Source organism: Girardinichthys multiradiatus, chromosome 3 (assembly GCF_021462225.1).
Source record: "Girardinichthys multiradiatus isolate DD_20200921_A chromosome 3, DD_fGirMul_XY1, whole genome shotgun sequence".
Lineage (NCBI taxonomy): Eukaryota > Metazoa > Chordata > Actinopteri > Cyprinodontiformes > Goodeidae > Girardinichthys > Girardinichthys multiradiatus.
This window is the reverse complement of record NC_061796.1, coordinates 5,808,224-5,820,762: the sequence shown is the minus strand read 5'-3', so window position 1 is coordinate 5,820,762 and position 12,539 is coordinate 5,808,224. Positions and strand designations below refer to the sequence as shown.

The following is a 12,539-nucleotide window of genomic DNA, read 5'->3' as shown; positions in this document are numbered from 1 at the left end:
CTCCACATTTGAATCTAAAATACCCTAATACTTGAATATTCGTGATCTATGTTTTTTTCACCATGTGGTTTTGTTACAACCACAAAGTTCAATGTATTATATTGGGATTTGTTTTATGATACACAGAGTAGTGCATAATTGTGCAGCTCAATGAAAATGAACATGGTTATCACAATCTTTTACAAATAAAAATCTAATATCTGCCATTCTCATGCATTCAGCCATTCTGAATCAATGTTTTGTAGAAGCATCCTTTGCTACAATTTCAGTTGCTTTGCACTTATAAAGACCACATTCCCCATTCTTTTTTGCAAATAGCTAAAGCTCAGTCAGACTGGATGGAGTGTCTGTGAAAATCAATTTCACAGATTTCCCTTACTATAGATTCTCAATCATGTTTCAGGGTCCCAAAATGGGTTGATGCAAGCTGCAATAAAAACCTCTTAGGACTTTCTTTTAACAATAACTTTCCTTTTGTGACTCTTCCATAAATGTCTTATTTGTGAGTTACAAACTGTGTTGGTCAATCTCATAAAATACCAACAAATACATTGTAGTTTGTGACTGTAATGGGACATGTCAAAAAAAAATTATCGTACAATCAAAATTGTGAGGTACCCAAGTCATGTGCCAGGAAAACAAGCCCGAAATATCACTCCTCCACCACCATGCTTGATAGTTGGTACGTGCTTATGTTGATATGCCATATTTAGTTTTCTTGAAAAAATGGCCTTTTGCATCATAGCCAAACATTTCTACGTTGGTCCAATTTTCCCAAAGGGCCTGCAGCAATATGCCTTTTAGAGAGAAGATGCTTTCTACTGGTATCCATTCGAAGATGGCTATGAAAAGAAACAAAAGGAGTTCCCCAGTCTTGGTTTAGTTAGAATCTGTGAGATGGTTGTCAGTCACGTTTTGTAGTTTGTAATTTTAAGAAGGTTTTGCACTGCAAAACTGAAACCACAAAGCACTTCTTAGTCTCTGTAAAAGCACCATAAAGGTTCTGATCAGTATCTTTTTCCTGTATGTAAACTAGTTTCACTCCCAGGCTAGCAAGGCTTATTTACAGAATATACCACATTTTTATCTAAAAGTGAGGTTTGAAACAAAAAATAGAAAAATAAAGTTATGAATTTGAAATGCAGAAATGTTTTGTGGCTGCAAGGTTTCCTGGTTAAAATTTAGTTTTAAATGACCCCTTTTGTTATGTTTTCTAAGTTGGAGCACATGAAGCATTGATGTGGTGGGGACATGTTGATGATAACAGAAAGCTCATGGTAGACGTATGAATTGCCCAATAATTTGGCTTAATCCCAATCATGTCTGTGTTACGTTTTCCCTCAAGAACAAGAGTGCTCATGGTTTTCTGCACTGGGTGAGCAGCACTACTCTGTCTGTAGGCAAACAACTGCTGAAGTGAAATGTTGGGAAAAAAAATGGGTCTCAAAATTGTTTCACAATCTGTAATGTTCTAAACACTAACAAAGAATACACTGACATTTTTCCTGTACATACTATGTTTGAGCACAATTAGACCTGTTTCTTGTATTTAATCATTGGGCCTCTGGAGGTATGAAGTTCAGACACGGTCCTGGGTTCCTACACATCTGTCCTGTAAAGATCCAGACTTCTCCAGACTCAACGTTCTAGAGTTGTCTGTCTTTTACATTAACTTTAATTTGTAAAATACTAAAGCTTCTCATACATTTATTAAACATTTCTACAGAGGGGCAGGCTTTACCTGTGGAATATGCAACAGAAATTGGAAGGAAGGACACAAAGAAAGGAAGGAAATAAGAACAGAAACAAAGAAAGGCTGAAAGGACAGCCACAGTAGAACATTGGAGCAGTCATAACACTACAGAGAAGAACTAAGAAGAAAAATCTGAAGGCTCAGGAGTCAGAAGGAGAGAAGTTGCTCAATTAAGCTAAAGTATGAACTCTAATTGCACGCAGTGGTACTGTACAGGCAAATCACATAACTATTTAAAACAATACAAGCAGAATGAGGTTTTTTTAACTCACTTTATAGGAGGCAAATATGGATGGAAACCAGTAGGAAAAAGTTAAACTGGACTCTAGGCAGATTCATACCAAAGTTCTGAACATAATCATTATTTCCCTCAGCTTTGCCATCCTCTGCAGCAGCTATGAGGTTTTAGACGTCGGTAGAGTCAAACTCTGGAAACTATATCTGCCTTAATGTTTGCTAATGCTTTCTGATCAGCTTGATTCTTGTGCCTCTTGTGATGTCGTCCAACCAAATAAACACAAAGCAGAATTAACAGCTTTAGTTTTTAGTGATGTTTTTTCAAACACTTTAGACATCTTGAAACTAAGTCATATTCATGTCCTCAGGACCTAAAATAAACTCCACCTGTACAGATTTTGCCATCTTTTTTGGCATCTGCATTACAAAAACATATAATAGGTTTTTGAAAGTATACTCAAAAACATTGGACGACAAGGTTCTGAGTGTATGACATGATGTACTAAATTCAGGAAAAATGATTTGCACATAGTCAAAATATCAAAACACATTCATAGAAAACCTTTCACGGCTCTCATTTACATTCTATTTTCATGTCAACACCACAGATTGCAGTATACAATAGTCTGCCCTTACTTGTTTGACAGCTTTTGAGAGGACAAAAATTTGATAACTCAGTTGTGAGTTGGTTCAGGTGACAGTGTGCACCATATGACAGAGAAACAATTTGCAAACTGGACACAGCACTCGTTTTCATTTCATTTCCATTGCTGATTAGATACATTGCCCCAATACAATGAAAAATATCTCTCCAATGGAAGCATCAAGGCGAAGTTTCATGGTAACTGCTAACTTGCAATCTTGTTCTTGAATTACCTTTTGAGGACTAAAACACGCAAATCAAGATTTACTAATATTTTGCACACTATTTAAGTTATAAGAGTAAAGAAGGTCGACAAACCAGTAGACGCCACATTTTTCGTCTTACTTCCCAGGTAATACATGAATACATGGTAATGTCAGTCCAGTGGACACGTAAAATGTTATACCTTATTAACTTTAAATGGATTGCTTTGCACTATAATGTGATGCTGTGAAATGATCGACTCCCATTTGTACTGTTTCATTGGTAGGTTTATAAGCTCAGGAGGAGGGGTAATCACACAGAGAGAACAGACGTGGGTAAGACAAGATAGAGATCATTTCAGAGTGAAGGCAATCTCTTGCAGCTACAAGCAAGATGAAAAGTGGTAAGATGCTTTCAGCATGCAAAAGTGATCTTTTTTCTATATTAGAATTGTATACTTTACTTGTGAAATTTGCATAAAAGTAGATATTCATCTGGAATGCTTTTAATTAATCAGTTTAATTAGATAATTGGGAAGCTGTTCTCTTCCAGCATTCTAGTAAATGCTTATCAAACCATTTCTATTTTTACTCATCAGATAATGGAACTACAACTTCAGTTCAACCATCAGGAGTGGATGTGGCTCTCAAGCACATACAAACATTTTCATTGGTCATCTACTGTGCAATAATTGTGTTTGGGACTGTAGGTAATGGTCTGGTCATCTACGTGACAGGCTTCAAGATGAAGAAAACTGTCAACTCGGTGTGGTTTCTCAACCTGGCTCTGGCGGACTTCCTCTTCACGGCTTTCCTGATTTTTTCAGCAGTCTCTCTCTCCCAGGAGCTACACTGGCCCTTTGGAAAGTTCATGTGTAAACTCAACAACTTTGTGAGTTTAGTTAACATGTTTGCCAGCGTCTTTTTTCTGACAGCCATAAGTGCTGATCGTTGTTTGTCCATCTGGGTGGTGGTGTGGGCACAAAACAAGCGCACTGTCCGTAAAGCTCAGATCATGTGTGCTGTAATCTGGTTGGCTGCAGGGATCTTCAGCACACCTTATGCTATCTTTCGTACTGTGTACACTGATTACACAAATAAGACCTTCTGCACGTACCATTTAACCACAACAAAAGAACAAATATTGACTTTGTACACAATCCGCTTTCTTGTGGGCTTCCTCATCCCATTCCTGGCAATACTTTTCTCATATGTGGCCATAGGGATCCGTGCTAGGCGTCTTCAGAGGACGAGACAACGGAGATCCCAACGGATCATTTTCTCCATCATTTTTGCATTCTTCATCTGCTGGTTGCCCTTTCATGTTTTGAGTTTCATAGAAACAAAGGTCAATGATCACCAATATCTCCGGAGCATTGTTCAGATTGGAGGTTCTCTAACTGTAAGTCTTGCCTTCATGAACAGCTGCCTGAACCCCATTCTGTATGTTTTCATGTGTGACGAGTTCCAGAAGAAGCTGAAGCAGTCCATATGGTTGGTTCTAGAAAATGCCTTAGCAGAGGACCCCTTGTCATTTGTCCCATCGTCTCGCTCCTTATCGTCATGGATTCCGAGAAAGTCTGTTTCTGTTGCCTTTGCTGAGGGGAAAGAAGCTGAGACATCAATGAGCTTAACAGAAACAAAACTGACCTGCAAGGAGAGGTCAATGAGCACTGAGGAAAACAGCCACAAACTGACTGAAAGTGTGGACTTATATGAATCGCAATGAAGTGCTCTAAACAAAGCTTGAATTTGGACAATAGTGTTAATATGTGCAGAGAAATTAAAAGATCTTTTTCAATGATTGCTTTACTTTTTTGGTTTATGAAATTGACAGGTGTTTTTGTATGTGGTTACAGAGACATTCTGAGCTATACAGCAGGAAGTCTGATAAAATCACAGACCCTCTATTTTTCACATTTCATCAGCAAATGGAACTGAAACCTTATGTGGTTTTCCTTCAGCAATACATTGTGCATACATTAAGCTTTTAAATGGTTTTAAAAACTGTAAAAATAGTGGAAAATGACTTGTTTACTTCAGAACAGATTGGACTTTTTTCACTTTTGGCTCTTTTTTCATGTATCTGCATGTTTAACAAAGCTCGCATTTTGTTGTTTATCTACTGCATCGATAACAATGTGAAAATAAATTTTATGACAACATTGATGGATTTTCCGGCAATAAAAATATGCTGAAAAAACACTCTTGTCATGGCATTAATGTTTTATCTTACAGAATATAACAACAGCAAATAAATAATACTCAAAAGCAGCTTGAGCAGTTAATGGCAGAAAGTTGTGAAAGCATCTTTGTGGTTATCTGAATCACAACACTCGTACTGCAGCTCTTCTTTGTAGCCATTAGATTCCATAACCATGGTAATAAAGCACCAGCTTAACTCAATGTTTTAGACAATTATGGAGAGTAAATTCTCTATAACACTATGAATTTCATACTTCATATCATGAAACAAGACAAGTCAAGAGAAAATTTAAGTAAATATGGTCTGTGGTGATGTCCAGCTCCCTGTAGGAAATTGTTACACATTACGACAGAAGTAGAACTGATGTGAAAATGCAAACTGCAGGGATATTCTAAACCAAATTTTAAATAAAACTGTGAAATTAATATTGGCTATCTGCTGAAAGTGTCAAGTCTCTCATAATATACTTTTGAATTAAAATTGAATATGCATTAGTGTTATTTTTAGTTGTAGTAGAAGTAGTAGTTATAGTACAAGTATAATACAATCTACAATACATAGCGGGTCAAACTAAGGTCTGAAAAACTGCATAAGTAATGAAAAACTGCAATTCATCCCATTTGTGTCAGGTTATGGCATCAATTTAAACAAACAACTTCATGTCATTACAGTTTAACTTCAAATTGATGTGCTTTAATACTTAAATGTAGATTATAGTTCCGTTTGCTCATTGTCATAATATGAAATCAGCTGCTGCACATCATAAAGTTAGTTTTGGTAAATCAAGTCAATCTCAAGTATTTATTTCTAAAACAAATTGATAATTATGGCATATACAGGTCCTTCTCAAAACAGGAATGTTTTGCAGGTGTTTAGAGTTAACTCGTTGATTCAGATGATTAGGTTCATAGCTTGTTTAGAGACCCTTTTAATGATATGCTAATTTTGTGAGATAGGAATTTTGGGTTTTCATGAGCTGTATGCCAAAATCAGCCGTATTAAGACAATAAAAGACCTGAAATATTTCAGTTAGTGTGCAATGAATCTAAAATATAGGAATGTTAAATTTTCATCATGACATTATGGAAAATAATGAACTTTATCACAATATGCTAATATTTTGAGAAGGACCTGTATGTGGTTAAAGGCTGACCATGAATGCTCAGAACTGAAATAAATGCATTTGAGATTGGATTATACCTACAGAACTGACTTGAAATGAACTGACTTGAAATGTTTACAGCCTAAAAAGTGTACTGAGAGAACGCTTGCAGGAGTCCTAACTACACGTCCTTACAGTAGACTGAGCAGATAAGAGATATTTTAAACTGTTGGTACCAGAAAGTCGAGTAAATAATGGTGAAGGGGCAAAATGACCAGCACTCATGAAAACAAACTGGTGAGAATTAGGACAACCCAGCAGCATAAAACAAATCCTTACATCTTTCCAGTTATACGAATTCTAAGTTCGCGTCACCTCTCATTACAGTAAAACTAACACTTAAAGGAGAGCTACACTTTAGGCCAATGAGACGAAAGTCCACCATGTTCACTTCAGTCATTGTTGTTTCAAATGAACTGCTTGTTGCTGTAGTACTCTGAAAGTTTTCATTATTCCCAGAAATCTTGGCTGTACTTAGAATCTTAACTGATTCTAAATCAGATTTGTTACATTAGAGACAAAGAACAAGAATCCCTGCTTTTTGGGGACGTCCCCACTTGCAGAATATAGAAACCAACATCTTATCACTAGATATGTTAAACAGAAAGAAATAAATTGAGTTCCAGGAGATAACTGACAACATGTGTTTATAAATTACTTAACCATCTAAACCAATTAAAAACGGACAGAAAGAAAACACACATAAGAACACCTCTTGTTGAAATACATCACAATTGTTTTGATTATATTAAGTATGCACCAGTGTGTTAAATGTCATTTATTTAGAAATGTACACAGAATTTATTTGACTATAAAGTCTTGCATCACACTATCACACAGGAAATTGCTAAATGTGTTTCTGCTATTTAGAGGACAGAAAGGCTGCTTAGGCTGCTGCTGTTTTCCTACGAGTCTGTGCTGGATGCAGGCGTTATCAAAAATGAAACATGAATCCATGGCTTCTTTCCAGCAGTAGAGAGTTCATTCTGCAGCCAACAGCTACAAGGCCGGCAGTCAGTGGTCATAAAGTTCCTTCATTTCCTTCAGAACCTTGATGCTCTCACTGTATCTCAACTGGTTCTTATTGGAGCACTCCTTCCATCTAAAACAGAAAAGGTTTTTTACAAACAAAACTCCATGATAAGGTGTGCATTTTGTCAACATCTACTGTCATTTATTTAATAATTGTTCACAGACGCTGTTTACGCTAGAAGCATGCAGAGTTCGTTTTGTGTTAATCTCACAATTAATATTCTTACATTTGTTACATGGGCTGCTGTGTGTAAACATTTGTGAAGCTTAAGACATTTCTTTTCAAAAGAAATAGCGAACACTGTCATTTCTCAAAATGTTCTTACAAAACAAAAATGTATAACACAACTGGTTACGTAAGAGAGTTTAAGGTTTTAGGCTCATTTCTTCCCACTCAGGTTGGTTCGGTTTCTGAACAGCTAAAAAAAAGGAGTGTTGTGGAGGCTCTGAATAATAAAAAACAAATTGATTTTCCCCATAGAGCAACTTTTATCTTGTATGATGTGGAGCATGTGTGCATCATGGGAAAACTATTTGGTTTAACAGAGTCTGAATTGTGATAAAGTTATTTCTCAAACACAAAACAAGGCTACGTAGAGTGAACCAGCAAATCAAAAAACAAAGGTAAAAGAAATACAACCCTGAAGACTAAATAAAGTAGTGAAAGTACAAATTGCTGCATAGAAAACTACATCAATGTACTTCTTATATATTGCTCATGTTACTCGGGTTTTTAGATCTCTACATTGACTTCCTTTGATTAAGGAAGGCAGAGGCAAGAGCCTTATAAATCCTTAAATTTATAAGGACATCATTTAGTTTTCAGGGCCCCAGCTGTAGAGAAATCTTCTTGTGGACATCAGGGCAGCTGGGACCGTTCTAAGTTTTAAGTCTTTTTAGGAAGATCTTTAGTAATTTTTCTTCTTTTTACAAATTTACACATTAATTTTTTTTAAATCAGCCTTTAGCTCTTAGTTTTGTTTTAACTGTCTACCTTTTTTTTCACTTTTATTTGACTTCTTTGAGATGTTAGTTGATACTTATATGTACTTATATTCTCCTGATTATTTTCATCTTTTTTTAAATAACTATTGTACTGGTCTTAATTGTTTTAAAAAGTCATCTGGGTACCAGTGAGTTCTGGGTCTACCCCAGCATACTGAAGGGACACTACATGCCTCCTGGGCTAAGAACACCTTGGGATTCTCCAGAATGAGGGGACAAGCGTTGCTGGGTTTCCGTCATGGATCCGCTACCTCCTAGACCCGATCTTGGATAGGCAGAAGACAATCAGTAGATGAAGCTTAAAATTTTAGTGTGCTATAAATTGGAATGTTTTTCTTATTTTTATTTTGTCTCTCTCATTCATCTTTTATTCAGTGGTTGAATCATATCTCCTGTGCTCACCCGTTACAGGCAGCTATGGTTGAGAGTGTTTCCACTGTAGTCACATCCATCGGCATTTCCACACCAGGAGCTTCTTCCTGTATATGTGAGTGAATGGAGGCCAACAGGAACTTGTTTGTTTTCAGTCCTGCGTTCTCCTTGGTTTCTGGAAAGCACTGTGTGCTGCATTTGTTTGTTGTACCACATGTGCTTTAGAAACAAAATTTGATTGGCTGATTTCTATTGGGGGCTTTAATGTTGTTGGGTGCCTGGTTTTTGCGGCAAATAAAGGCAAACTAGATATTCATGGATTCGGACTTTTTAAATGCAACTCTAGCATAAATTTCAGTTTATAAATGTCTTTTTATAATTGAATTTTAATCCACTTACAATTTTATAAAAAGGAAGAGAAAAGTATTTGAAAAAAACTAGGATATATTCTGATCTTTTCCAAGCAATTACATATATGCTTAGTTTATGAAAACAAAAGTCATGTTAAGTACACCATAACAATAAACATTAAGAAAACATAATTATACATCATTATTCGCTGTGTACAAGCTATTTATAATTCATTTAGTTGATCAATTTAATTTATTTCTGAAAATCACCATTTATTTTTTTTAAAAAGATGCCTTTGCCAGTAAATAACTGTTGCTCAATCAAAATTGTATCAATGTATCCTCAATCCAATGAACTATGATCCTAGATAACAAGACTGAAAGTAAATCTTGGACTACTACGATTGTTTGCACACTTGAACGAATGTTCCAAAATCCAAAACAGCTTATCGAGGACTTACTTTTGTCTTATCTTTTTCCAACGCTCCATGTGGTCACTTATGAGAGCTCCCGATACAGGAACATTTGTCGACTGTGGAACGAGAGTAACATTATTCACAACAGTTAATATATAGGTAAAAATCTGCATTTTTATCTCGCAGTTAAGTTTAAAAGAAAAAATTGGAAAATCATATATTATTTCAGAACCTTGGAAATGGTGGGCTTTTCAGTCTGTGGGATCCTGAGATTAATGGGTTCACCAGAGGGGCTAACTGGGCAGGTAGATGGAGGAGGAAGTCGATGCACATTCTGACCTTTGCCATTCATCATATCTGAAACCTAAAAAAAAAACAAATTTTAAAAATAAATCAAATCTAATGAGTTGTCTTACAAGTTAATCTGAAGCTTTAATGCAGAAATGGGCTTTCAAAAATCTTTCATCTTCAGTGGACATAATGTAAAACACTATAAATACTGTTCAGTATACTTTACTTGCTCTACTTTAGATAAAATTAGCACTATCAATCCTAAAAAAAAGGAAATAATTGCATGTTTATTTAGAGTGGATATTGACCTTTAGAATCTGATGCAACTTAAATTTAGCTCAATCACATAAAAACAAGTACAATAATAATCATAAATAAATAATTTACAAAGTGCTTGATGTTTAACTTTTTTATACAGCATTTCACTAAATGAAAAAAAGTTTCAGAAGTCTCAGGTTTGATTTGATCCAAATACGACTAATTTGCACGTCTGTTGGACGAGGTAGAAAATCCGATAGTTTGGCTGAGTTCTTAGCTTGCGGAACCAAAGCCACAATAGTTAGTTTATTTGACAAAACAAACTACAATAAAAACTTTTTAAAAAAAAAAGGTGTATTTTCCGTCTAAAAACAACCTTAACTAAATTCTGCCAATAAGGCCCTGTCGGCATGAAACCCGATATTTGCCACAACTGAAATATTTGGCTATGTTTGCACCTTGCATCTACATGCAAAAACTTTATGGTGGCAAAACAGAGGTAAGAAAATGCTTGCCACAGCAGAGACTTTTAAAAAGCTTTGTTTCTGCTGTGCAGGGGATATCTAGACAATATTAAAACGGACTACATAAAGCCACAATGTGTAAATCACCACTTTAGTTTTCCATTTTAAAAAACCACAAGAACCACGCAGCATTTTTTTATTCAGTTAATCTACATCTGTCTCCTTCTGTTCTGACGTGGTTTCATTAAACTTCAAATACAAGCTAAAGAAGGTAATGACTGAAGAAGTTGTAAACAGTTTCAAGGAAAACATGGAGCAACAATTGGTTTAGCAAAATCTATAGTGATACTTTTTTTTTTTTTTTAAGTAAAAACACTTGTTTTAATGTAGCTGTCAGCTGTCTTTCACATCCAGAGGTCACTCTCATCATTTTTGTTAATGCTTGTATATGATAAAGAAATTACAAGTAAAATGGCAAACTTGTTCACAGTCCCACCTCCTCCTCCGTTATGCTTTGTGGGGAGCTCGGAGAAGTCGATGGCTCCCTAAAGGAAGGATTGTTTCTCATCCAAGCACGGCAGATTGGATACAGTGAGGTGCTGGTGTTGAACTGAGCTAAATCAACGCTGCGATCAAACAACTTAATAATGTATGCATCTAAATAAAAAAAGAGAAGGACAGAAAATACAAGGACAAATAAAGAGACAAAACACACAATGCAGTAAATAGCTAAATGGACCCTCATTAATTGAGGTACAGTTGATATGAATGTAACTCTAAAATTGTTTTAATATCTGCACTGAGTTTACTCTGTTTATGCTGATTGGTCTCCGGTATACCCTCATCCATCTCCTTTCGCTTCTTCCTCCGGTGCTGTGGAAATCGTGCTGAAGGTCTGAAGAAAATAAATTAAATAAAGATTGGCACTTATGTCTGGCAATGCCCTAAACATTTACAGTACTAAACATAATAACTGATGTGTGCAGCGAAAATTTAGCTAGACATAAAAGGGAGAAAAGAGTGTTTGTACAGCAAAACAGACATTTACCTTTTTCCACCAGATGATGGAGACAACTCTCTATAAAGAGCAGACAGACCATTCGATGACTACATTGCAAAAATACTGATACAAAGTTGCAACAAACTGTGATTATGGAAACGAGATATCTAAAATGAATTAGATTAAAGTAAAATAGATAATATACTTCTCCATACTTGTTTAAAGAGTCCACTGACAACTTTCCTGCATCTTCATTTGTTTCTCTGTTTAAAAGTACAGCAAAGCAGTTCCTAATATGAAAAGTGCTCAAAAACTGTGATAATCAATATATTGATTATGGGAAGCATTTTACAAACCTTTCATTTTCGCTTTTTTCTACCAGACCTTTCAGCACAGCATCCAACCTGCCGCGTGCACCTGCGCTTTCCAAATCTGAAGTAAAATCAATAATAATCATCATCAAATACATTGTCTGTGATATTCACAATTGTACGACTTTAGCAGAGATCCAAACTGGAAATTTTACTTTTATAAAATACAAATTTAAAATACAGTACACTAGATTAGATAAGACTTTATTTTGTGGTTGATGGCAGCTGTTTACGTAATATTATTATTAACGATGTGTTTATTGTCTTACCTGGCCTTTCTGACTTTATCTTCACGTGGTGCATTTTCTTCACTTTACTCTTACTGGCTCCTCAGAAAAACGAAGACCTAAAACAGCTGGTTTTCTACTCTAACCAAGGTAGAAAAGGTCTTTGAGCTAACAACGACCTCTTGTTGATTCCTCGGTAACAGCAACGTTAGCCAGTTAGCTACGGTTACCTGTTAAAACCAGTTAGCCAGTCTTCTGCATTAGCCCCCAAAACTGTTAGAACGAGTCTAAAACCTACATTCTAAATACAGATACTTATACTAAAAATTCACTCTTCTAGCTGCCCTAAAATAATGAAATATTTCTTACTACCTTATTACTATATTGGAGAGTGAAAGGTACTACCTCAGCTACCGTTCCTAAGTTAGCTTGTTTTTGACAAGCTTGAAGCCTTTGCTGGCTTTCCTCTTCCGCGCGCTGCCGGTTCACAATCATCCGATTGGTGCTTGCGTAAACAACATATCGTCTGTGATTGGACAAATCTTATGT

At 35.9% G+C, this 12,539-nt stretch overlaps 2 protein-coding genes across 2 annotated transcripts; one reads left to right on the top strand and one right to left on the bottom strand.

Annotated features, from left to right (window-relative positions):
• Nucleotides 1–3,359: 3,359 nt before the first annotated feature.
• Nucleotides 3,360–5,957, top strand: LOC124864980 (chemerin-like receptor 1; the record flags this gene model as incomplete). Its single annotated transcript, XM_047359952.1, has 1 exon — nucleotides 3,360–5,957. A coding segment is annotated over one exon (1,206 nt), but the record flags the coding sequence as incomplete, so codon positions are not given.
• Nucleotides 5,958–6,967: 1,010 nt separating this feature from the next.
• lin37 (lin-37 DREAM MuvB core complex component) lies at nucleotides 6,968–12,442 on the bottom strand. The gene is made up of 9 exons (XM_047359885.1): nucleotides 12,033–12,442; nucleotides 11,749–11,824; nucleotides 11,608–11,655; nucleotides 11,441–11,470; nucleotides 11,202–11,287; nucleotides 10,889–11,049; nucleotides 9,612–9,743; nucleotides 9,425–9,495; nucleotides 6,968–7,306 (listed from the first exon to the last, which is right to left on the bottom strand). The coding sequence occupies exons 1-9, from the start codon at nucleotides 12,064–12,066 to the stop codon at nucleotides 7,219–7,221; spliced, it is 726 nt and encodes a 241-aa protein (XP_047215841.1). The 5' UTR covers nucleotides 12,067–12,442; the 3' UTR covers nucleotides 6,968–7,218.
• Nucleotides 12,443–12,539: the final 97 nt, after the last annotated feature.

Bases quoted from the DNA above. Each gene is read 5' to 3' on its own strand.
- lin37 (XM_047359885.1), bottom strand. From the start codon at position 12,066: ATGCACCACGTGAAGATAAAGTCAGAAAGGCCAG. The intron at 9,744-10,888 runs GTGGGACTGTGA...TTTTTTTTTTAG, and splicing joins AAAGCATAACGGAGGAGGAG to GTTTCAGATATGATGAATGG. The intron at 7,307-9,424 runs GTAAGTCCTCGA...TTTCTGTTTTAG, and splicing joins TGGAAAAAGATAAGACAAAA to ATGGAAGGAGTGCTCCAATA.